The sequence below is a fragment of the Rhinatrema bivittatum genome, chromosome 6 (assembly GCF_901001135.1).
Source record: "Rhinatrema bivittatum chromosome 6, aRhiBiv1.1, whole genome shotgun sequence".
NCBI lineage: Eukaryota > Metazoa > Chordata > Amphibia > Gymnophiona > Rhinatrematidae > Rhinatrema > Rhinatrema bivittatum.
Window position 1 is genome coordinate 120,750,354 of NC_042620.1, and position 24,938 is coordinate 120,775,291.

The 24,938-nt window shown below is 41.9% G+C and overlaps 1 protein-coding gene across 1 annotated transcript in view; it reads left to right on the forward strand.

Annotated features, from left to right (window-relative positions):
- The window catches only part of AGPS (alkylglycerone phosphate synthase), a 394,780-nt gene that overhangs the window by 45,074 nt on the left and 324,768 nt on the right, over window positions 1–24,938 (forward strand). The window contains exons 2-3 of the mRNA XM_029605879.1: window positions 11,100–11,189; window positions 14,652–14,742. Coding sequence (XP_029461739.1) covers window positions 11,100–11,189; window positions 14,652–14,742 — 181 coding nt within the window. The remainder of the gene's footprint in view (window positions 1–11,099; window positions 11,190–14,651; window positions 14,743–24,938) is intronic.

A 24,938-nucleotide genomic window follows, 5' to 3' on the forward strand; every position in this document is an offset into this window, starting at 1 on the left:
GAGGGACCATGTGAATGAGAGAGCATGTGTGTACGAGAGCATATGTGTTTGAGAGAGAGGGAATGAATTTGTGTGCCTTCCTTCTCACCTTAGTAATCCATGGCAATCTCAGGGTGACTGGAAATCAAAAGTTCCCAGGTATGGTGAGGGGGGAATTTTTAAATCCTTATTAGTTTAATTGTTGACTGTTTGAAATATTTTGTTTGCAAAAATTAAAAATAATTTGTTTTAAAGTATTGGATGTTCTATATGTCAGTTTTGAAATATTCTTTTTATTAGTATTGTTTTACTTTTGTTTTATATTCCTTGATTGTATTTGCTGTTTTATGAAGAATGGTCATGTTTCTGTATTTCCATTGTTGCAGTACATACAGAGTCTGGCTTCTTGCAATTTCCAGTTCAGTTTTTGTCTGCATGTTTGTATTTATATTTTGGTCTCTGTATTTTGTATTTGATGAGGGTCTATCTGTCTATTCTGCATGTGTGACTTAGGTGAGGTATTGTGCTAGCATGTAGTTTCCATATAGAGATCTATAGCAGCCTGACTTCTTCTGTTTTCCTAATAGGAAGGATGTGGTTAGTGCAGTTAGTGTAGCTGGGTTCAAAAAAGGTTTGGATAAGTTCTTGGACGAGAAGTCCATTAACTGCTATTAATCAAGTTTACTTAGGGAATAGCCACTGCTATTAATTGCATCAGTAGCATGGGATCTTCTTAGTGTTTGGGTAATTGCCAGGTTCTTGTGGCCTGGTTTGGCCTCTGTTGGAAACAGGATGCTGGGCTTGATGAACCCTTGGTCCGACCCAGCATGGCAATTTCTTATGTTTTTAAGTGTATTGGTATTTTATGGCCTGTTGTAATAATTGCAGTGTTGCCTTTTCGTAGATAGGGTTGGTTACTGTTTTTGAATCTGGTAGTTAGGATCTAGCAAGTTTCATAAAGATTATGAGCATGTTTTTTTGCAGGATTTTGTATTATATAATGTTCCTGGTAGTGGAGGGAGTTTGTGGTAGTGTTACTGAGGTGACTACAGAATTTGAATATTTTCTTTTATAGTGAGTGGTAAGGGGAAATGTCCTTTTTCTGCTCTGCCCCTTTGTTGGGGGAGTTTCTGTGGACACAGGGTATTGTAGAACAGAGAGTGCAGGTTTTATATTGGGATTTGTTCCATTCCTATGTAGAAGAATTTTTGATTGATGTTCTTGAATAATTTTAGTGGAAGTTTTAATAGATAACTGAAACTGGCCAGGATTTTTTGTTGTTGTTGTTACTTAATAGGTCCTTCTCCAGTCCATAGTTGCCAGTTTGTCTCTCTCTCCCTCAGGGTTCTTCAAGAGCAGCAGGATGTCATTCCTTACTAAATCCTCCTGCCGCCTTTGGAGTTGATTTCTCCAAATCTTAGCTTTAATGTGAACTGAAGGGCCCTGCATGGAGAGTGGCCAGAGCTGATATGCCCAGTGGGGTATGCTCCAAGCTTCTATCTCATTCATAGTCCTCATGGATATCCTGAAAACCCGATTAGCTGGCGGTTTCCCAGGACAGGTTTCAGAACCACTGTTCTAGAAGCTTTGATGTCAGAGTTCTGTGCTGGGCTCCATCTGATGATTTCGTCACCCATGTGTGAGGACTGGCATCATATGAGGAGTGAGTTACTTGTAAATCCTCATGTTTCCTTCATTAGCTTGATAGTTCTTTTTAATGCCTTTTCTAATTTTGGATATCCTTTTTTTGAGAATGGGTACTCAGAACAACCCTGCATTCTCTAAATGTGGTCTGAGACCTGATACAAGTAATGAGGACGTTTTCATGTAATATGCATATCTACATATGTGGGTGATCCAAGCTGGAGAATTTATAGATAGTGAGATGTGATTTTTTTTTTTTTTTTTTTTAATCTAAAGATTATTAGAAAATACATTTTTCACTTACGTTTGTGGTACATAATACATCATAAAATTGGTATAGAAGACAAGGGGATTTTTCTAATGGAACCAGAAAATGAGTGACAGCATGTTTCATGCTCATACTACTTGGGGCCCATTACATGGCGAGAGGCAGATTTAAATTTTAGTAACACTAAATTTTTCTGTCGTCATATTTCATAAATTAATGGACTTGGTGAAAAGGTGATTGTAGGAACCTGAGAAAGATTGAGTGAAAATTATAGACCTCTTTGTTTATTAGGTAATGAGGATATCAATATCTATTACATGCCTGCATTGAAGTCAGATTAGTAGCCTTTACATTGCAAAATTGCTCTTTTACAGCTATATTTCTATTTCTTTCTCTTCCTTTACATACAGAATAAAAGTTGAATAAGTACAAGTTTCAAACATGCTAATTTAACCTTTTAAAATGCTCATCTTTATATCCTGCATATTTTATTTGTTGCCTTTACACAAACTGTTCTTTATAATTTTTCTGTTGGTATCAGGTACTGTACTCCAATAAAGCCATGCTCCTGCAAAATCAGTGCTGTAACTGCATGCAGTTGTTGCTGGCCAAGGTGACGAGGGATAGCATTCATTTCACCAGTGGCATCTGGACCAGTCAGAATGCTACACATGCCTAGCTCTCCCTGATGGCATACTAGTGGCAGCTGGCTGAGGCAGGGGTGGATCCACAGAGTACAGGTAGGCTGTGCTGCACTGCACACCGAGTTGATGGATTTCAGCCATACTGTGATCAATATCTTAGGAGCAACAAGGAAGATGATGGAGGGTTGGAATCTAGAATGCAAGGACAAGAATAGTGGAATTAGTGGAGAGATGGCCAGTCCTTCATGACATTTATGATTTATTTTTATATACTAGTTCGAATGTCTGTATATCACATCGGTTTGCAAAACATGATTGCTTACAAAGGCATCATACCAGAGAATCTTAGGATGTGGGGGTGGAATCGTTTGGTGTGACAAACTTTTTGATTTGAGTAGACTTAAGTGGAAAGGAAGGAAACACATTAACCAACATTATAAGCAAGAGATATTTAAGTTATAACTGGCCATGTGGTATCTGTTTTGTCAGGATGGGTAAGGGATGGACAAAGGCGAATGTAACACTTCTTAACAGGATGAACTAGGGGGCAAGGTTGTTTCAGAGAGAGGGAATGGTGGTTGTTGAAGGCCTGGTTGTGTTCATCTGAAGGCTTTTCGGAAAAGCCATGTTTTTAGTTTTTTCTTGAAAGTTTGAAGCAGGGGTTCCATTCTTAGCTTGGCTGGTAGATTGTTCCATAGGATGGGTCCCGCTAAGGATAGTGCACGCTCCCGGATTGTGTTCAGGTGTGCTGAGTTTGGGGAGGGGGTTGGGAGACGACCGGTATTTGAGGACAGTAGGCTTCTTTGAGGCATCTGAAAGTGCAGGGTGGGACCGAACCAGTCTATGTTCTCGTTGTACGGCACTTAATGGATGAGAGTCAAGGCTTTGTGTTATATTCGGTGTAGGATTGGTAGCCAATGTAATTCTTTGAGTATTGGTGTTATATGATCTGATCTTTTACTGTTGGTGATCATTCTCGCAGCTGATTTTGTAGTAGTTGCATTGGTCGTAAGGTGGATGCCGGGAGGCCTAGAAGGATAGCGTTGCAGTACTCTAGTTTAGAGCAAAGAACTGCCTGGAGTACGGTGCGGAAATCCTGGTTGTAAAGGAGTGGTTTGAGTTTCTTTAGTACTTGAAGTTTGTGGTAACCATCTTTTATCACTGTGGTGTTGTATTTTTTGAAGTTAAATTCGCTATCTAGAACAATTCCTAGGTTTTTTACTGATGAGAGAGTTTGGATCTGTGGGGAAAAGTTTTGTAATCAGGGTTGAGTGGTGTTGTAGGTTTATTGCTTATGTATAGTATTTCTGTTTTATGGTTTAGCGAGAGGGACATTAACATTGTTAATTGTTGTTTTATTTCTGTTAAGTGGGTATTCCAGAGTTTTAACATTTTCAAGAGTGTCTTTTTATAGGGAGCAGAATTTGTACGTGACATGTCTTTGGAAAGCAAGGGAGGAGGTGTGGCTTTTCCCCCTGGGGCAATCCAGATCATGCTGATGTTACAAATCTGAAGCCCTTGAAGGAATCCATGGAGGATCTAATTTTTTACAAGTGCTGCCCTGGGTGAGGTCATTCCCATAGTCAATATCATAGAGGAGAATTTAGAAGGTTTCTAGCAGGATCAGGGACTGACACCAGAGATGTTGCTGTTCATGGACTCCTTGCAACAGCAGGTGTGAGAGAGGCTCAGTCCTCTCACCCAAATTATACTGCTGCTAGCCCCACTCTGTGCGACTCACGGGTGAAAGGGAGTATCGTCCTCTGGTCCCACATCCTAGTAAATGGGAAGAAATGCCATGCTGTGTCAGATCAAGATCCATCAAGCCCAGCACCCTGCCAACAGATTCCATGAAGTAGATTTATTTCCTGTTAGTCGCTGCCTGGGATAGAAATAGCTTTCTTTAGTCTACCTGGCTGCTAATGTGTTATGGACTTTTAAATAACAGGAAAATATGTAAGGGATTTAACTAGTATATATGTCAGACAAATCCAAAAATCAACTAGTTAATATTGTTAATGTCGGCACCAAAAATGAGTCATGTAATTACAAAGTTGCTGTCTGAAATTAAAATTTCTTTCTTTATTTCAATGTTATTTAAAAAAATTAAAAAAATTTTTTTTTGAAACCAATGTTTTTCATCAACTTTTTTTGCAAAATTTTTTTACAGATATTTTAATTGGGAAAAGATTAGACCTCAGCACCGGCAGAATGATTCTGACAATCAGCAGGAAATTTTTTAGCCGTGTTGGTACAATCACTGGTCTATAATCTTACCCTATGTTTTTCTATTTTTCTTAAAATTGTACTTAATGCACTGGAGCTGCATGATTTCAATTACTGCAATTTCTTAATTGACCAAAGAATTGAAACCTCTACTGCAACTTGGAATTGCACTGACTTGAACTCAGAACCATAGGTTTCCAGTAAAATGATTTGAAAGAGTAAATAACTGTCCTTTATTTATTTACCTGTTCCACTCCACTCATGATTTTATAAACTTCTATCATGTTTCTTCTCAGCCATCTCTTTTCCAAGCTAAAGAGACCTAGCCTGTGTAGTCTCTTGTCATATTGGAGCTATTCAATTCCTTTTATATGTCTCCCTCCTCTGCACATATTCTAGTTCTGCTAGAACCCTGATGGTTATGGTGTGGGAGTCGGTGGAACAGTGGGGATGCAGTGCAGGAAAGAGTGGACACCCTACCCAGTAGTGTAAGCATCAGCAGCACCCTGTCAGCTACTACTTCCTGGTTCAGCTTTATCAACCAACCCCTCTCTACCATGCCCATTGCAGAACAGGCTGTGCTGACCCAGGCCATAGCTACAACAGTTGACAACAGAGGATATTCCCTCAGCAAAGGAGTCCCCAGCACAAATTTCAATCACATGTTATCTTGCAGAGCCCATAGAGGACAGAACAATAGATCCGTTGGTATATTGGGCACACAAGGCTGCCCAATATACCAACAGCATTACCATTTTATCCACCAACTTATGTGCTTAGTGAATAGGTATTCTTAATGGCAGGGGTACTTGTGAGACCACATTGTTCACTGCTGAAACCGAAGTTAATGGGAAAGTTGATTTTCATTAAATAAAGCTCCCTCTGTTGGACTTCCTTGAATTTCCATGTGAGTGGCAGGAGGATTGCGTGCACAATTACAGTGAATCAATGTCCACAGTTTTTGCCCTCAGCACCTTTCTATTTGGTCCACGCCTTATGCCTTCCCTCTCTCCTGGTTCAGCTCCTTGCTATGGTGTTACTGTTTACCAGTCATATAGCCTGGTCTTAGGCCTGCTCTGCTTCTGTCTTATTGAAGTTTTGTGGCTCCAAAACAAAAACACAAAAAAAACCTTGCCCCTCCCTGGAAGTCCTGGTATCCTGAAGCCTTGCTTCTGCTATCTGACCAGTTTTCATTCACTGTTTCTTTCCTGGTTCAATGCCTTGCTGTTTTGTGCCACTCTTGCAGCCTGGCCTGTTCCACCCACTCTGTCTTTCTTAATTATATGGGGTTGGGGGTGGGGTTTGAGCCCAGAAACAAAATAAAAGCCTCCTCCCACCCTGCCTCTCTCCTGGTTCAGTACCTTGCTGTGGTATTTTGCTGCTGCTGCTGCTGTTACTGCCTAGCCTGCTCCTGGCCCTCTCATGGTGCATTTGAGAACTCCTGCTGCTGCTGGTCCTCTTTTTTTTTTTTTTTGTCTCTCTTGTGATGCTTGTGATTTTGATGCCCCTGTTGGTGATACTTTACTGCTCTTCTGATGCCTCGAGCTATTCATGCCACAGTTGTTGGTGCTCTTTGTCCTCCTCACAATTTCTTTGGGATTTTGATGCTGCTGTCCTTGCTGCCTAACCCCTCATTCTGTGCTTTGGAGTTTTGGTGCTGCTTTTGTTGATACCCTTTGCCTCGGGTTTTCAAGCCTTAGGGTGGGCTGCTTTGTCCTCCTTATAGTGCCTTTGATTGTTGATGCATTTACTTGGACTGGTTTGTACTGTCATGGTGCCTTGGATTATTTGTGCCATTCTTGGTGCCACTTGGCTCCTCTCTTGGTGTCTTGGTGTACTCTTTCCTCTACTGCTGAAGTCTCTTGCAAGTTTCAATAATCCTTGGATAGAAACCCCTAATTTTAGAGCCAAAATAGGATGCATTGCTTCCCCTATTGACTTTAATGGAAAATGAATTTCAGAATAATATGAAAAATGAATAATTTTTTTGGGCCCTGAAGGAAATTAATCACTGAAACATAAATGTTTCCTCCCCCACACACATCCCTATTTTTCACTAAATAGGGCTGCAAAGCATTTGTTTTTATTTTGTAGTAATGTAAAATTTGGGTCTGAGCAAACTTGGAATCCTGAGAGAGATTGAAAGAATGCTATGTGGTGCGTGGAGAACCTGTTTCTGCTACCTTTCTAGTGACTGAATGCTAATAAATGGCTTCTGTGTGCTGGCAGTGAGTTGGTTTGCATTCAAGTAATATTTTGGAGTCTCTGGGTCTCTTTGGGGTTTTAATCCTTCCTCTGTCTTCACAGTATCAGTTCTCTAGGGTGATTTGTCTTTTCTGTTAAGCACATAGCAAACTCCACTGACTTTGCAAAGGAAAATTCCTGTTCAGGGCCTCAAGCTTATTTCTTTCTCAGATTAATGTTTGAAGTGGTGCAATGGCATTTCTAGCCAGCCTTAAAGCTTGTAGCGTGCTTCATAGCATGCTTTTCTCCAGTCTGAGATTTATAATTTTAACTGCCTGCTCCTTAATAAGCTCAGCAGCCCTTGTATTGCAATTATATTTGTATAAAAGTGCATAGGTACTTTTCAGAGGATGGTATGAATGAATGAATGAAGGGAAAGGAGGAGGAGAACATGAACAGTTAAGGTCCTAATTGTTGAGTGGCTAACCAGTCTGTCATTTTTATGAACTGCATGACTCTTAATAGGTAGAGAAGCCTTTATCATTTTTCTACCTTGCAAAAAGATACAGATGTATCCTCATAAAAGTAGACATCAAAATGTCCAAATAACCATATAGCTATAGCTTGAAAATGAATTGCATAGATTTGGTGAACATGTATTGTGATAGAGAGGTACTGCCACCTTGTGGACAAATGCATTTATCATTTTCTGTTTTGCCTTCAGCCATTTTCTACTGTTACTGTACTGCTCTGTTTGTTTCACTCTGCAGCAGTCTATATTACTGGTAATGCAGTTGTTTAATATTAAATAGTACCAGCCTATAACATTACATTTGCAGAGGAGTTTGCTCTATATACTGTAAGCACAATAGACTACTTGCATTGCTGTGTTGTTAGTGAAGAGTGTGGGGTTTTTTTTTTTTAACCAGAAACCCTTGTAAGCCTTTTCATTTTGGTAGCACTTTCTCTGAGTAGAAGCTCAAAGGTGCATTAACATTCACATACAGTGGCTTGCAAAAGTATTCGATCACCTAAAATCAGCAGACTTGTGTGGATTACGAATGACACTTAAACATTCTGTCTGGAACAATATTTGTATTACAAACCAGTACGCTCTTGAAGTAAATTTTCAAAGTCACAATTCATTTTTTTCTCTGCAGTTTTTGCAAAATAAAATTAAAAACTGAAAAATGTTGCTTGCATAAGTATTCAACTCCTTCAGACTAGTACTTGGTAGAAACCATCTTTTGCTGCAATAACAGCTTCAAGTCTGTTGGGGCAAGTTTCTACCAGCTTTGCACACTGGGAGTGATTTTTGCCCATTTTTCCCAGCAGATTTACTCCAGATTGTCGGGTTGGTCGGATGACGCTTGTGGACTGGAATTTTCAAATAGTACCACAGATTCTCAATTGGATTGAGATCAGTACTTTGATTTGGCCATTGTAGAAAATTCCCCTTTTTGTTCAGCCACTCCTGTGTTGCTTTGGCCTTGTGCTTGGGGTCATTGCCCTGCTGAAAGGTGAACTTTCTCCAAGTTTTAGTATTTTGGCAGACTGAAGTAGGTTGTCTTGCAGTATCTCCCTACATGTTTCACCATCCATGCGTCCTTCAGTTTTAACAAGATGCCCAGTCCCCACAACATGATGCCACCCTAGACCTTACCTTTGGGGTGGTGTTTGCTGAGGAATGGGCAGTGTTAGGTTTGAGCCACATGTAGCATTTTGAATTTTGGCCAGAAAGCTCCATTTTTGTCTCATCTGACCATATCCCACTTTTTAGCTGGGTCACTCTGCTTTCTGGCAAACTCCAGATGTGCTTTGATGTGGTTTTTCTTCAGTAATGCCTTCTTTCTAGCCCCCTTCCCATGCAGGCCAGTTGTATGCAGAGCTCTTGATATGGTTGACTGGTGCAGCTCCACTCCAGTCTCAGCACAGAACTCTGTAGCTCCTTCAAAGTGATTGTTGCCCTCTCTGTGGCTACTCTCCCAAGTTTCCTTCTTGCTCTGATGCTGAGTTTTGAGGGATGGTCTTGCTTAAGGCAGTGTCTGGGTGGTATGATGCAGCTTCCATTTCCTCACAATTGATCCAACATGGGGTATCCAAGCACTTGTATATTATTTTGTAGCCTTTTATGATCTTGTGCATGTCTATAACTTTATCTTTAATTTCCTTAGAATGCTCTCTGGTCTTCATTTTCCAGCTTTCCTTCAGATTCACAGTCCGACCAATGGTACTGGAATTGGGGGGTCTTTTATCCTGAAAAGCTGACCTTTTCTAATGATTCACAGATAGAGGACAATTGTTAGGGCAATATCTTTTATCTTGTAAACTTGGATCTTCCATAGCACAGGTGTTGAATACACATGCAAGTAGCATTTTTCAGTTTTAATTTTATTTTACAAAATATGCAGAGAAATAATGAATTGTGACTTTGAAAATTTACTTTAAGAGCGTACTGCTTTGCAGTAAACATACTGACTGGAACAATCTGTGTGTCATTTGTAGTTCACACAAATCTGACTTCTTAGTGGGTCAAATACCTTTACAAGCTACTGTGTATGTTCTCATGTAACGTACTATATAAATTTAAAATGGTTTTAAGCAATACAGTTGACTACTTGAACTTCAAATATGCCCTACTCATTGAAAATGTCACTGTATAGCCTTCTCCCTTGTTATACTGCATTTCATCCATGCATGAAAGGTGTTAATAAACACATAGATATTCAACCAGCTCATGCTTTAAGTGCCTTCTGAAAATCCAGTTATAAAATCCCTCATGAGAGACTCCCCAGGGAATTGAAAAGTCACGGAATAGAAGGCAGTGTCATATTGTATATTGGTAACTGGTTAAAAGACAGGAAACAGAATAGTATTAAATGGTCAGTATTCACAATGGACAAAGGTAAATGGTAGAATGCCCCACAGATTGGTACTGGGACCAGTGCTGTTTAACTTATTTATAAATGATCTGGGAAAGGGAGTAACAAGTGAGGTGATCATATTTGGAGATGAGACAAAATTATTCAAAACTGTTAGAACACAAGTGGATTGTGAGGAATTGCAGGAGGACCTTGTGAAACTGGAGGACTGGGTTTTTAAATGAGATGTAATTTAATGTGGACAAGTGCAAAATCCTAATTATATGTTCGCAATGCTGAGTTCCATATTAAGAGCAGCCACCCAGAAAAAGGATTTTGGAGTCTTTGTGGACAATGCTGAAATCAGTTTAGTGTGCAGCAGCAGTAAAAAAAAAAAAAAAAAAAAAAAAAAAAAAAAAAGATATTAGGAATTATTCAGAAGAATATCAGAATGCCTTTGTATTGATCAATGGTGTAATCGCTCCTTTAGCACTGTGTGCAGTTCTGGTTGCCCCATCTCAAAAAAGATATAGCAGAACTAGAAAAGGTACAGGGAAGGGTAAAAAAAAAAAAATGATAAAGGGGATGCAACAGCTCCTGTACAAAGAGAGGCTAAAAATGTTAAAGCTCTTCAGCTTGGAGAAAAGGTGACAGAAAAGGGGCTGTTTATAGAGGTTTATAAAACGAATGGGGTGAAACAGGTAAATAGGGAATGGTGATTTACCCCTTCAAATAGTACTAAGTCTAGGGACGCTCTGTGAAACTAAGATTTAAAACAAATTGGAGAGGGTATTTATTTTTTCACTGAGCACATAATCAAGCTGTGAATCGTTACCGGAGGATGTGGTCAATGCATCTAGCATAGCTGAATTTTACAAGGAGTTTCAGCAAGTTCCCAGAAGAAACTTCCATAATCCATTCTTAGGGAGATATCCCTGGGAGTGAGTAACAAGGAATGGATCTACTTTTGGGATCCCTTTTATTTGTGACCTGGCTTGGCTACCAGGATGCTGGGCCCGATGAACCTTTGGCTTGACCCAGCGTGTCATTCCTTCTCGTCTTATGTAGCCATCCAAACTGGAAGAGGTTGTACAAATTTGACATGCGGTTACTAGGAAAACTAGACTGTGAATAAAAGCGTAAACTATAAAACCAGGCTATTTCTGACCTGTTTAACTCCTAAAGCTTTCATTTTCATTAACTTGTGTAAAAAAAACCAAAGCAAAACTGCATGTTAATCTATTTTGATTTGCTAAGCTAATGAACTCTTATCCCGATTTCAATCTTTAACAGGCAAGAGATTCTGAAGTGGAACGGATGGGGCTATAATGATTCCAAGTTCATATTCAATAAGAAGGGGCAAGCAGAATTTACTGGGAAAAGGTAAATTACCTGAAGTTCAGATTCTTTCCCTTTGCTGTTTTTGAATCATTGGCATCTGGAAGGTGTGTGTTTGACTTTAACAGTTTTATTGCAGCGTACAGTTCCTTGCAAAATGAGGAGTGGATTTTTTTCCTCATTTGGTTTAATGTGCACCAGGCTTAAACTTGGTAGTACAGGAGCATTTTGTGTTTTCATATTTCAAGCATTGTTTTGATAGTTTTGGAGAGTGCATGGAAAAACAAATGTTTAATTGGGTTGGGGTAATTGGTGCTCCAGTCTATTGTCTACAACTCAGTTACTTGTGGGCATGCATCATAAGTACAATAAACTTTAAATAAAAAACCAAAAACAAAAACAAAAAAAACCAGAATGTGAAGTTTTGTTTTTTTTTTTTAAAGACTAAAGCAGTACATTCAGTTTCAGGAAAGTATTACTGTACTATTGAGCCTCTAATGTTTGGATGCACTAGGCTTCAGGAGCAGCAATTCACACACAAAATCCACTTTAAATACATTTAGACTTCCTTTTATATGAACTATACTACATCAGCTTCAGAATTTTGCTTGTGGGATAAGTTAAATTTTTTTCATTTAAAATCTACACACAGATTAGAGTTATGACAGTGTCACAATACACCAATATCTGGGCACAAGAGGACTCTAATGCTGTGTTCGTCTTGGGACCAGATGCTCATTCCTGGTACTCCATTCTTTTTTTTTCTCATGTGTAGTAAGGGAACTAAATTGAGAAAACTGGTTTATAAAATGTTGCATATTAGCATAGTCCAGTGCTAAGTATGTTTTACTTTTTTGTTTGTTCTGAAGGTCACCTCTTTATAACCCTATTTTAGTTCTGTGCCTATGACTTGAAAATAAAACAGAAACCCCTCTGAAGCACTTGTGAAAGTATGGGCCAAATTGCAGTATTTAATGAAGGGAATTTTTTTTTTCTCAGTAGTTTTGGTCCTCTATGAAGTATTTCAAATTTGAACTGCTTTTCTTTTAAAGTAGATGAAGCAGGCTCTGATTTTGTTTGAGACTATAGAATTGTAATCTAAAAACTTGGTCACCCTTGCCGCTGTTTAATCATATACCAAAATTCTCGTTACATTTTTAATCAACCGGAACAATTAAGGGGTTACCTGGATTCTCACTCCTAAAGGCCCTTATAGAAATTGGGAAATAATTGGAAAAAGATGAAGAGTAGACAGTTTTGTGTTGAACTGCTCCAGTATAATGTAATGTATGTCTCTATTTACTTTGCATTATGAATGGTGAAGATAATTTAAGGATGTATTATAATTTCTTTGGAAATTTGATTAATATTATTTTGTGTTCCCATATCTTAACCTTGTATTATATTTGAAAAACCTAATAAAAATTAAATTAAAAAAAAAACTTGGTCACTCAAGTAATAGTTAAGTCTTCCTGAAACAAGATCATGAAAAATCCATTACTGAACTAGGAATTCACGCCCAGCTTTTTCTTATGACCTAGCATGTCTTAGTGCCCTACGATGATGTCAATCTCCTGTGCAAGAATAAGTTTGCCACTGGTGCTGCTTGTGGAGACAAGCTTCAGACCGTAGTAATAGTTCCTCTGGTTTTAGATTCAGTAAGAGTCTTCTGTTCCATTGACCTTTTCTGGTTGTGAGCTTTAACATATTGAAGGAACGCTGGCCATAATGCCTGCTTTTAGAATCCTTTTCCCCTAGACTGAGAATAGAAGAAAAATATTTTGCAAACAGATTTAAATTATGGACACTGCAAATCTCCAAAAAGACATTCATATTTTAGGGAGGAGTAAGTTGAATTTAAAGTGCATCATTTCTGTCTTCACCCTGGCTGCTAAATATGCAAAGAGAGCGGACCAGCTGTATATAAAGAAAAAGATAATCAAGTATATGTCTAAAGCACTAGCATGTATCCCTACATAGCGCTGTATTTTCTGGACTGCAGGTTTAACTATAGGCATAATGGTTGCCTAAGCAGGAGACACTTTTTAGAATCTCCTGCATGTTACTCCTAGTTTTTCCTTTCTTTTGTCCCTTCGTAGGTAAGTTCAGAGCACACTTGTGGTTGAGGCTCTTTGAGGGATACTTCGCTGCTAATCTCATTGTTTTCAGAGGAGCAGTATTTAACCTACTACCTCACTATGCACATAGAAACATAGAAATGACGGCAGAAGAAGACCGAATGGCCCATCCAGTCTGCCCAGCAAGCCTCACACATTTTTTCTCTCATTCTTATCTGTTTCTCTTAGCTCATCCCCCAGTTGTGTTGAGGAGCGGAAGCCAGTGCTGAAAATTGAAAGCAAATATACATGGTTGTGTGTAGCATGTTAACCTTTTGGGTTATCTGACTGCTCATATAGCAGTGAGCCTGTATGAGCCTTTGTACTTTGAATCCCATATTTTCCTCAAATCCATTAACAGAGCAGCTAAGGCAGACTTTGCAAGTATGTAATTTTTCTATGAGAACGTACTACTTGAATTACTTGCAGCAACCTTTGTCGTATACAGCAGTTAATTTGTTTTTAAAGAGATCTTAATCATCTAGGTTTATAGGACAAGGCATAGTCAGTCAGTAAAACTGCAACTTTTATTGCCAGAGTAGAGATGAATTTAGAATAAATTGGCTTTTAAAACAGCAGGAACATGCCATTTTAAATAGGTTTTTTTATATACTAATGGGCACCCCCCCCCCCCCCTTCAAAGTAGTAGATGCCAGACTGAGATTTCTTTGACTCACCTTTTGAAAGTCAGATTACTCCACTGGGTCCAACGTTTGCTAAGACTAGAAATTGGACTGCAGATCTGTTCACACTTTGGTTCTAGGCTGAATTTCTGAACATGCTTCCCCTTAGCATCTCCTTTGAGAAGAGCATGATAATCCAATTTGTAGCTGATACTGAGGATTTTCACAAAATAAGAGAGTGGCTTTTTACGTCTAGCAGATTCTTAGTACATCTGATAGTCCAGCTTTCTTTAAGCTAAAATGTGCCCCAAGTATAAGTTTAGTATGAGATTTCATCAGCTGTGTGCAGGTCATCAATAGAGTAGCCTTTTGTAGGTGTGACTTCACAGCAAAATCTAGCAAACTTGCAAGTTCATTAATCCAAAATAGTTTAGGAATGTGTGTTTGCTTATGTTCTGACAGTTGCCTCTGAAAATCTGCTTCTACCTGCTTTAAGTTTACATAAGAACTTAAGATTTGTTATACTGGGTCAGACCAAAGGTCCATGAAGCCCAGTATCCTGTTTCCAACAGTGGCCAATCCAGGTCACAAGTACCTGGCAGGATCCCAAGGAGTAGATAGATTCCATGCTGCTTATCCCGGGGATTAGCAGTGGATTTCTGCAACTTCATCTTATTTATTTATTTGGATTTATTACCCACCTTTTTGAATAAGTGTTTCACTAGAAAGATACTAGGAAATACTGTGACAGAAGCTTTCTATTTCAGGTATAAATTGGGTGGTATGGTGTTACCAGCTTTGAGGGAATGGATGGAAAAAACCTTTGGTGCAAGTCTGGAGCACAGAACTACCTCTCAAGTAAGTAAATGGCTGAAAAACCCAGTGCTTTCTCTGACTGTCCTGGAGATGGCGTTTTTCCTCTGTCAAACAGACACTTTTAGTTCTCTAAAAGACACAGGTTTTTGAGTAAGTAAATCTTTTCCCTGTAGTTTGGGGATTTTGGTCTGCACAGTTAACGTCTTGTTCATGCTGCAGATTTGAACTGGATTTCATGATCTACCTTTCATGTCTTCTCATTTTGCTCAAAAATACTACATGTGTATAGTCCAATGAAAACAGCAATTTATTTATGTGAAAGTCCAGAAATCTGTACTTCCCAAACAGTCTCATTAGAGTTGAGTTAAACCCCATGGTATCAGCAGAAATCCAAGAGTATTTAATAGAAACTTTATAGACCTGCCAAATTTTACAGAAACCTGTATTTAGTTCTAGTGAGCTCTCTGCATCAGTGCTACTTTTTATAATCTATATCAGGGGTGTCCAAACGGGTCCAATGCCCCCCCCCCCCCCAGCCAGTTGGGTTTTCAGTATATCCCTAAGATATGAGATTTATTTGCATATACTACTTCCTGTGTATACAACTATTTCTCATACACACTCATCTAAAGGACATGGAGCTTGCAGGCCCAGGACAAGCCTGGTTCAAATCTTTCCTTCAGAATTGCTCCCAGACTATCTTCCTGGGATCGGCATCATTGCACTTCTTTTCAGTCTACTGCGGAGTTCCAAAAGCATATATGTTATCGCCTACCCTATTTAACATATGCATGATACTGCCAGGGAAAATAATCCGAGGTTACCGGATCAGCTACTACTTATATACTGACAACATACAGCTACTAGCTCCGTTTGGCCCAAACCAAGACAGATAATTGCCAACCTAAATGAATATCTAGGGAAGATCTCAGACTGGCAGCATCAAAATAAATTGAAACTAAATCCACAAAAGACAGAGGTGCTGTGGGGATGCAAAAAAGAATCAGGCAGTTTCACTTCAAGGTGATCCTTGAAGGAACAGCTCTGCCTCTTGGCTATCACATTTGTAGCTTGGGAAGCAAATTGGACTCTAAGCTCACTATGAAAGTTCAAGTCTTATCAGTAGCTAAATCTTCTTACTTTCAATTGTGCCAACTATGCTATCTCCATCCTTTCTTTGGCAGTCCTGCCTTTGCCACCATCATGTGAGCTTGCATGATTTCCTGTTTGGACTACTGCAAATCGCTTTACAGTGGACTCCTTAAAAAAAAACAAACCAAAAAAAACCCCAACCCTCAACTGCTACCTACAGCTCATTCAAAACAAGGCAGCTTGAATGCTGCAGAATGCAAGTAATTTAAAAAAGATCACTCCTATCCTAAAACTGTTGCACTGGCTTTCAATACTCCATTATGCCAAGTTTGAGATGCTGGCACTAGCCTGTAAGATCCTCAAAGGGTGTGCACCACACTACCACAGCAGTCACCTCCCCCCATATACATATTCCTTTCTTCGCAATTACCACAAGCCCACCTTGCAGGCTTCAAGAATGAAAACCACCTCTGGCAACCTTAAGAAATGCTCTACCTCTGAACATCAAACTAGCAACTAACCTGCTAGTCTTTAAAAAAACAAAAAAAACAAAAAAAAAAAAACCACCAAAAAAACAAAACAAAAAAAACCCCCCAAAACAAAACACCTCTTTCAGATGGCCTTTGTTCCAGAAACCATAGCATAGCCTACTTCACAAGAAGGGCCCCTGGCTCCTAGAAGACTGTCTGATATGTAGCAAATTAGCTGCCAGGCACTACCTGAGATGAAGCAATTCTGCTTCCAGACACTTGAAACATGAGATCTGCATGATGGTCTTCTTATGCTGCCCCCTATTGTGCCTATCAAGATGTGCCCCAAGAGTCCTTAGACTCTATGATATGTAACTAAATGATTCCTCTTCATGTTAAACCAATGTTCAGGTTAAGACTCTTGATCCACTGGCAGCTCCTCTGGACTCCTAGTGTGGCTTCCGCTCCCCCCTTTCAATTGAGAGGACAGCCACATGGAGGAAAAATAAATCATGCACTAGAACCAAGGCCCTTGGAGATCAGAGAGTCTTGAGCTGCTGTGCGAGGCTGGAGGTGGCAGTGAGAAGTAGTAAGGAGGTAGAATTGGGAGATCTGTTTGCCTTCTGCTGTGAAGAGGCAGAGCCAGTTCAGTGAAGGAAGGTAGCAGGAGTGCTACCTGCTGCCGTAAATGTCAGGGGGGTGGGGGCCTGAGAGGAGCAGTGGGAGCCAGCAGCTAGTTTTTGCTGTTGCTGCTTCTATTACTACAAGCATAATCTGGTCTGGAACAATGATGTCACTCGGGGCACTGCAAACCCTGGCTGCAGTGCTATTGTGCCACTGACTCTGCTGTAAGCTGAGGAGCCAAGTTAAATGGGGGAGGCTCCGTCATGAGGAAGGAACTGCTGGAGGGCTGCTCTGGAAGTATGGGGTCACCAAGGAAATATAATACCGATACGATGTGCAAACGGCTGTTGGTATATATATAAAAAAAAAAAAGCTAAATAAATAAATAATGCAATATAATGAGCTGCAATATAATGAGCTGTAGGGGAAACAGATTCCCTCAGAAGGGTATGTAAAGTGTTCCCTGTCTTCAGTATAAGCTGCAGATGAGAGCAGCTTGCACTGAAGGGGGAATCCCACCTCCCTCCAGTTAGCCACAAACTTGGAGGCCCCCCCCCTCAGTTGACCACTCCAGCCCAATTGGATTTAATGATCCATAGTGGCCCTTGCTTAAAAAAAGTGAAGACCACTGCTATAAACACTGAATCCCCATTTCCTCTCTTCCAGTGGCAGAACCTTTGGTGCTATATGTCAGCTGTTAACCAAGTATATGTCCCAAAGGTTTGTGCTTTGAAGGTAGCTGTTATCTACTGTGCTTTACTGTATGTACTTGAAGGTAGATCCTAACTTGTAACCCGCTTTGAACTCTGTTATTTGGAAAAGTGTGAAATAAAAAATGACATAAAGGAAAAACATGCAGGTTTAAAAGGTTCAGCCCTACTTGAATCTTTGAAACACTTCTTAATATTAGTTTTACTTTTAAGACAGTAATGATTCTGTGGTCTAACTTGACCTCTGCTAGGGAGGAGGTTACTAGGACATGATTTTACTGATTTATTTCTATTTGTTTTACACTTAATGTACCATCAAACCTATGCTAATTCAACCCCTTTTTCTGTTTACCATATGTCCAGCATGTGTACATACCTTTCTCACAGGACAAGCAGGATGGTAGTCCTCACATATGGGTGACATCAGGATGGAGCCCAATCATGGAAAACATCTGTCAAAGTTTCCAGAACTTTGACTGGCCCCCATTGGGCATGCCCAGCATGGCACCAACCCTGCAGCCAGCAGGGGTCCCCCTTCAGTCTTCTTTTTTCCGCACAGCAGTAGCCTCACAGTTTAAGAGCTCTAAAGTGATTCCTGACAGGAATTTTCCTCACGGAATTATTCAAAGTTAAATTGCCCCGCAGGGGTCCCTCATCTAACTTTCTTCGACCATGGTACTTCGGTAAGTTTTTCTCCGTTTTTCCGTCGATTACTGTCGAGTTTGGCCCTTGCGGCCTACTGGCCATCGACTGTACCGCGGCTCGATTTTTTCAATGGCTATGGCATCGGGATTCCGTCGGTACCTGGACTGTACTCATACCATGTTTCACAGACCCCCATGGAGTCTGTGTAATGTGTTTAGGCCATGAGTATAATGTCCTGACTTGCACCAAATGTGCCCTCATGACACCAAAAGGTCGCAAAGCCAGAACGGAGAAGATGGAACTCCTTTTCCGTGCTCAGACCCCGACTCCGTCCATTACATCGATGTCTTTGGAACCGGCACCGTTGACTTCGTGCCAGCATCGACCACTGACCGGTGACCGACCACTATCGACGTCTTCATGGCCATAGACACCCGCTACTCTCCCTCAGGATCGAGGGGATCGCAGGGAGAAACAGTCATCGACCTCTCCACCATCCGAGCTACCGTCTAAGAAGCCACGTCCAGGAAAGGCACCGACCATTCCTGCGACCAGGTCATTGAGGCCACCCTCACCCGATCGGTGTTTGGGAGCTGCGATTTCGCCTGTAAAGGTGGTCTGCCTCCTTCTTCTGTTCCGGAGCCGGGGCTGCTTGCTCCACGTCTCCGAGAAGAACTGGACCGGCTGGTTCAGGAGGCCATCGACAAGGCGATGCACCGACATCGGCACCGATTGTGGAACCTGTCACCTAGCCGATTCCCACAGTGCTGGCACCGCTGCTGTCTAGGATGGAGGCGCTGATTGGCTGCCCTTCCACTGATGGATCCCGGGTCTCCGATGGTTCCGATGCCCTCCCCGAGGACGGCTTCATCGGGAGGAGAAACACCGTTCCACATTCCTCCATCGGGAGTTTTACCTCCGCCATCGATGCCAATACATCCCTCGCTACAGATTCATCCATAGGTGCCGATAAATGTCCATCGGCGCCATCGATGCCTGCACAGATGCCTTCCATGCCATCATCTGTGCCTCCGGCGATTCCTTCTATTTTTTTCGGAGCCTCGCCCGGGGCCTTCAGGTATCCAACCCCCTTCTCGTCCAACAGGACAGTCTGCTGATCCTTATGACACTTGGGGTGATGATACTTGAACAGACACAGATGACTTACCTTCACCACCTTCTCCTACTGAAAGTAGAAAGCGTTCTCCTCCAGAGGACCTCTCGTTCATAAATTTTGTGAAGGAAATGTCTGAGTTGGTTCCTTTTCAACTTCAGACGGAACAGGATGACAGGCACCAAATGATGGAGTTACTCCAATTTCTGGATGCCCCCAAGTAATCACCTCTATTCCCATTCACCAAGTACTTCTTGATCTTCTCAAAAAGAACTGGGAAAATCCTGGATCAATTGCTCCAGTTCACGGGAAGGCTGACACTACATACTTAGTTCAGTCATCTCCAGGTTTTCAAAAATTCCAGCTTGACCACCACTCAGTTGTGGTAGTCAGCTCAGAAAAAGGCGAAAAGGTCAAAACCTCACTCATCCACCCCACCTGCTAAGGAATAGAAGTTCCTAGACAACATTGGTCAACGAGTGTTCCAAGGAGCCATGCTCATCTCCAGAATTGCTGCCTACCAGCTTTATATGACCCAATATAATAGGGTCATCTTTAAACAGATACAGGATCTATCTGAGTCCCTACCTGAACAATTCCAAGACCAGCTACAAACCCTTGTTAACAAAGGTTTTGAGGCAGGAAAACATGAGATTCGAACATCTTATGACATATTAAAAAAAAGAAAAAAGAAAAAATCCGCTTTGAAATCTGAAAAGAGAACGCTGAGAGGAAAACAGTGAGCAAGAGACCCGCCCCCTCTGACATCATCCCGCCTAGCGTCGAGCCGGTAAACGGCGCCATTCCACCAGGTGTTGCGCTCCGGGCATCGCGCGCCAAAGGGGCACTCCCCTTTGTGCACCCCTTCGTGCAACCCATTGTGCCTCCTTTTTCATTTTTAAACCTCTGTTTCTTCCTCTCTTGTTTTATCTTTCTCCATGTTTTTTCTTAGTTTTTATCCCTTGTTAACAATTTCCTTGTTTATAAATGTTCAATGTATTAGACAAAGGAAACATTTTGCCTGCATCTTCTGTTTCAATGTAAACCGGTATGATTTGTATATTATACAAGAATGTCGGTATATAAAAATTAAAAATAAATAAATAAATATTCGACACCTCTACCAGAGTATCTGCAGCTGCCATTTCAGCAAGACGGTGGGCCTGGCTCAAATCTTCTGACCTTTGCCCAGAAGTGTAAGACCGGTTGTCCAACCTGCCGTGTGTGGGAGATAATCTGTTCAGTGAACAGATCCCACGAATGGTGGCTGAATTAAGACCATCATGAGACCCTTAAACAGCTCTCTTCGATGCTGTCAGACTTCTCCTCAAGACAACCCTTCAGGAAGGAATCTAAGAAGTCTTTCTACCGTCCAAGGAAGGCCTACCCACCACCAGCAAGGTCCCGTGCTATGAGACCTTATCAGAAGCCTCAACCTCACCAAGTCTGAAAGCAGAAACCACAAGCAGCTCCCCAGCCAGGACCTGCTTCAGGTTTTTGACTTCTGCTTGGAGAGCAGCAGCCAGATTCCTCTTCCGAACATACCAGTGGGAGGTTGATTGTGCCACTTTCTCAACATGTGGCAGTCAATCACAACCGACCAATGGGTATTGGCAATCATTGCTCAGGGTTACCATCTGAACTTTCTCGCCCTGCCACTGGACTCCCCACCTCTGCAGACGTGGAGAACATCCGACCACTCCATTCTTCTGGAACAAGAGGTCTCCCTCCTTCTCCAGTCAAGAGCAATAGAACCCGTTCCGTACTCGCAGCAAGGCCTAGGGTTCTATTCCCAGTACTTTCTGATCCCCAAAAAATCGGGGGGTGTTCGTCCAATCCTGGACCTATGTGCTCTCAACAAGCACCTCCAGCGGGAAAAGTTCAAGATGGTTACCTTGGGATCGCTTCTACCTCTTCTGCAAAGAGGAGACTGGCTCTGCTCTCTGGACCTCCAAGATGCATACACACACATTGCGATAACTCCAACTCATCGCAAATACCTGAGATTTTTAGTAGGCCCCAAGCACTATCAATACCGAGTGCTTCCGTTTGGCCTGGCATCTGCACCACGAGTCTTTACCAAATGTCTCGTAGTTGTCGCAGCTTTCCTCAGAAAAGATGTTCACGTCTACCCCCATCTGGACGTCTGGTTAATCAGGGCTCCAACCCAGCAAGCGGCTCGGTCCTCCCTCGATTTGACTCTATACACTCTAATTTCACTAGGATTTCTCGTCAATTATGGGAAATCCTATTTAGTCCCATCTCAAACCTTGTCGTTCATTGGGGCAGACTTGGACACCTTGCAGGCAAAAGCTTTTCTACCTCAATAATGAGCGTTAACTCTTGTGTCCCTCGCTCACCAGTTAGTCTCAGAATACTACGACTGCACGCCAATTTCTCGTCCTCCTGGGTCACATGGCGTCCTCAGTCTATGTCACACCAATGGCCCGCTTGGCCATTGGACTCTAAAGTCACAATGGATGCAAGCTGTTCAGCCTCTGTCGACCATTGTCCACATCACAGACTCACTTCGTCTGTCTCTCGCTTGGTGGAAGAATCAGAACAATCTCCTCCAGGGATTGCCTTTTCGCGTGCCAGATACTCAAGTCATTCTCATCACCGATGCTTCCAACCTCGGGTGGGGAGCCCAAGTGAACGATCTGCAGACACAAGGATTTTGGTCTCCAGAGGAAGCCAAACACCAGATAAATGTCCTGGAGCTTCGAGCAATGCGATATGCTCTCAGAGCTTTTCAGGATTGCCTTTCCAGTCAAGTCATCCTGATTCAGACGGACAACCAGGTGGCTATGTAGTACATCAACAAGCAAGGAGGCACAGGCTCCTTCCTTCTGTGTCAGGAAGCTGCGCAGATTTGGGTGGAAGCTCTCTCCCTCTCGATGTACCTCAGGGCCACCTACTTGCCGGGAGTGGACAACGTTCTAGCAGACAAGCTGAGTCATGTCTTCCAACCGCAAGAGTGGTCTCTCAACCCCTCGGTAGCGAACTCCATCTTCCGACAATGGGGTCATCCTCAGACAGACCTCTTTGTGTCCCCTCAGAACCACAAAGTGGACCATTACTGCTCCTTCATTCGCAGCAAAGTCTCACAGCCCAGAGATGCATTCTCCCTCTCATGGGAATGCTTTATGCATTCCCTCCACTTCCTCTTCTCTCGAAGACTCTCGTGAAGTTACGACAGGACAAGGGAACCATGATCCTGATAGCACCTCACCGGCCACACCAAGTGTGGTTTCCAATACTACAGGATCTTTCCATCCACAGGCACATTCCCTTGGGACTGGACCCGCTTCTGATCACTCAAAACAACGGGAGCCTACGCCATCCCAATCTTCAGGTCTTGTCCCTAACGGCATGGATGTTGAAAGGTTAAGCCTTCAACCACTTAACCTTACCAAGTTTCCCGTGTCTTGATTGCTTCATGGAAGCCTTCCACGAGAAAATCTTACTCCTATAAATGGAAAAGGTTCACATCATGGTGCACTTCTCAGTCCCTTGATCCCTTTTCCTGTCCAATCCCACAGTTTTTAGACTATCTCTGGCATCTGTCAGAGTTGGGTCTCAAGACATCTTCTATTAGAATGCATGTCAGTGCGGTAGCCGCCTTCCATAAAGGTATCGGGGATGTCCCTATCTCACTTCAACCCCTTGTAACAGGCTTTCTGAAGGGCTTGCTCCACATCAAGCCACCTCTACATACTCCGGCCCCTCTTGGGACCTTAACCTGGTTCTCGGTCGGCTCATGAAACCACCATTCGAGCCTCTTCGCTCCTGTGATCTAAAATATCTCTTATGGAAAATGATTTTCCTTTTGGCTATCACCTCAGCTCGCAGGGTTAGTGAGTTACAGGCCCTAGTTACCTATCCGCCTTACACTAAACTCCTGCAGGACCGGGTGGTACTCCGCACTCACCCTAAATTTTTACCTAAGGTAGTTTCGGAGTTTCACATTAATCAATCCATCATACTACCTACCTTCTTTCCTAGGCCCCATTCCAATTCAGGGGAACAGGCTCTGCATACCCTTGACTGTAAACGGGCTCTAGCTTTTTATCTAGACTGTACAGTTGCCCACAGGACGAGCACTCAGTTATTCGTCTCATTCCACCCCAACAAATTAGGGCAACCTGTGGGTAAGCAGACTCTCTCCTCTTGGTTGGCGGACTGCATATCTTTTTTCTATCAGCAAGCAGGCATTCTTTTCAAGACCGTGTTTAAGCACACTCTGTGAGGGCCATGGCGAATTCAGTAGCACACCTACGATCTGTGCCGCTTCCTGACACTTGCAGGGCTGCCATCTGGAGTTCTCTCCATACTTTCGCAGCCCACTATTGCTTGGACAAAGCCGGAAGACAAGTTTCCATCTTCGGCCAGTCTGTCCTGCGAAACCTGTTTCCAACGTGACGTACCAACACCCTTTCGCCTGCCCGGTGGGGTTCAGGATGCCCTCTACCAAATTCCACCCCAGTTGTTGTGCCTGTTGCATGCCGTTGGGTACATTAGGTGCATGTTCAGATATCCTCAGCTCGTTACTCACCCATATGTGAGGACTACCATCCTGCTTGTCCTGTGAGAAAGCAAATGTTGCTTACCTGTAAAAGGTGTTCTCACAGGACAGCAGGATGGTAGTCCTCACGAAACCTGCCCGCCGCCCCGCAGTGTTGGGTTTGTAACGTTTTGTTGTTTTATTTTTCGGCACTGCCTGTAGCTTTCAAATAAGACTGAAGGGGGACCCCTGCTGGCTGCAGGGTTGGTGCCATGCTGGGCATGCCCAGTGGGGGCCAGTCAAAGTTCTGGAAACTTTGACAAGTTTTCCGTGATTGGGCTCCATCCTGATGATGTCACCCATATGTGAGGACTAACATCCTGCTGTCCTGTGAGAACACCTGTTACAGGTAAGCAACATTTGCTTTCTGTATCCTAACTGTTCAATTCCAAATAATTGCCCAAAGAGGCTTACAATGCTATTCATGAAAATGCAAAAATTCCATATAATATAATTAGGGACTTTTGTTTTCAGATTTTATTTTACCCAGGAGTTTATTAGTGTTTGTTACAACAAGAACCAAAACAAAGAGAAATCAATGGAAAGAAATGACTGATCATTTTTCAAAGTAAATTAATTTTGTTCTTGTTGTCATAAACAGTGATACATTTCTGGGGAAAAAAAAACTGAATATACTATAATTCGGAATATATAACTTCATAAAGTACAAATCAAAACAATTCACTATACAAATTACAAAAATTAGCAAAAATACCCCTCCCATAAAATTCCACTGATCCTAAATCCAACTTTCGCTGGAGAATGGATCAACAGCAACACAATAAATATGGATAAACAGCTAATATAGTATAACAAATAGGGATGTGCATTCATTCAGGACGAATTAGGCAATTTCAACAAAATTGCCAAATTTGTCCTGATTCGGGGACCCTGAAACCTGAATGAATTTTTCCCGAAATTTCGGGAAAAATTAGTTTAAAGGTTAGTGCGCGCTAACGTAAAAATGTTAGGGGCGGATTTTCAGAGCCCTGCTCGCGTAAATCCACCCAAAACCGGGC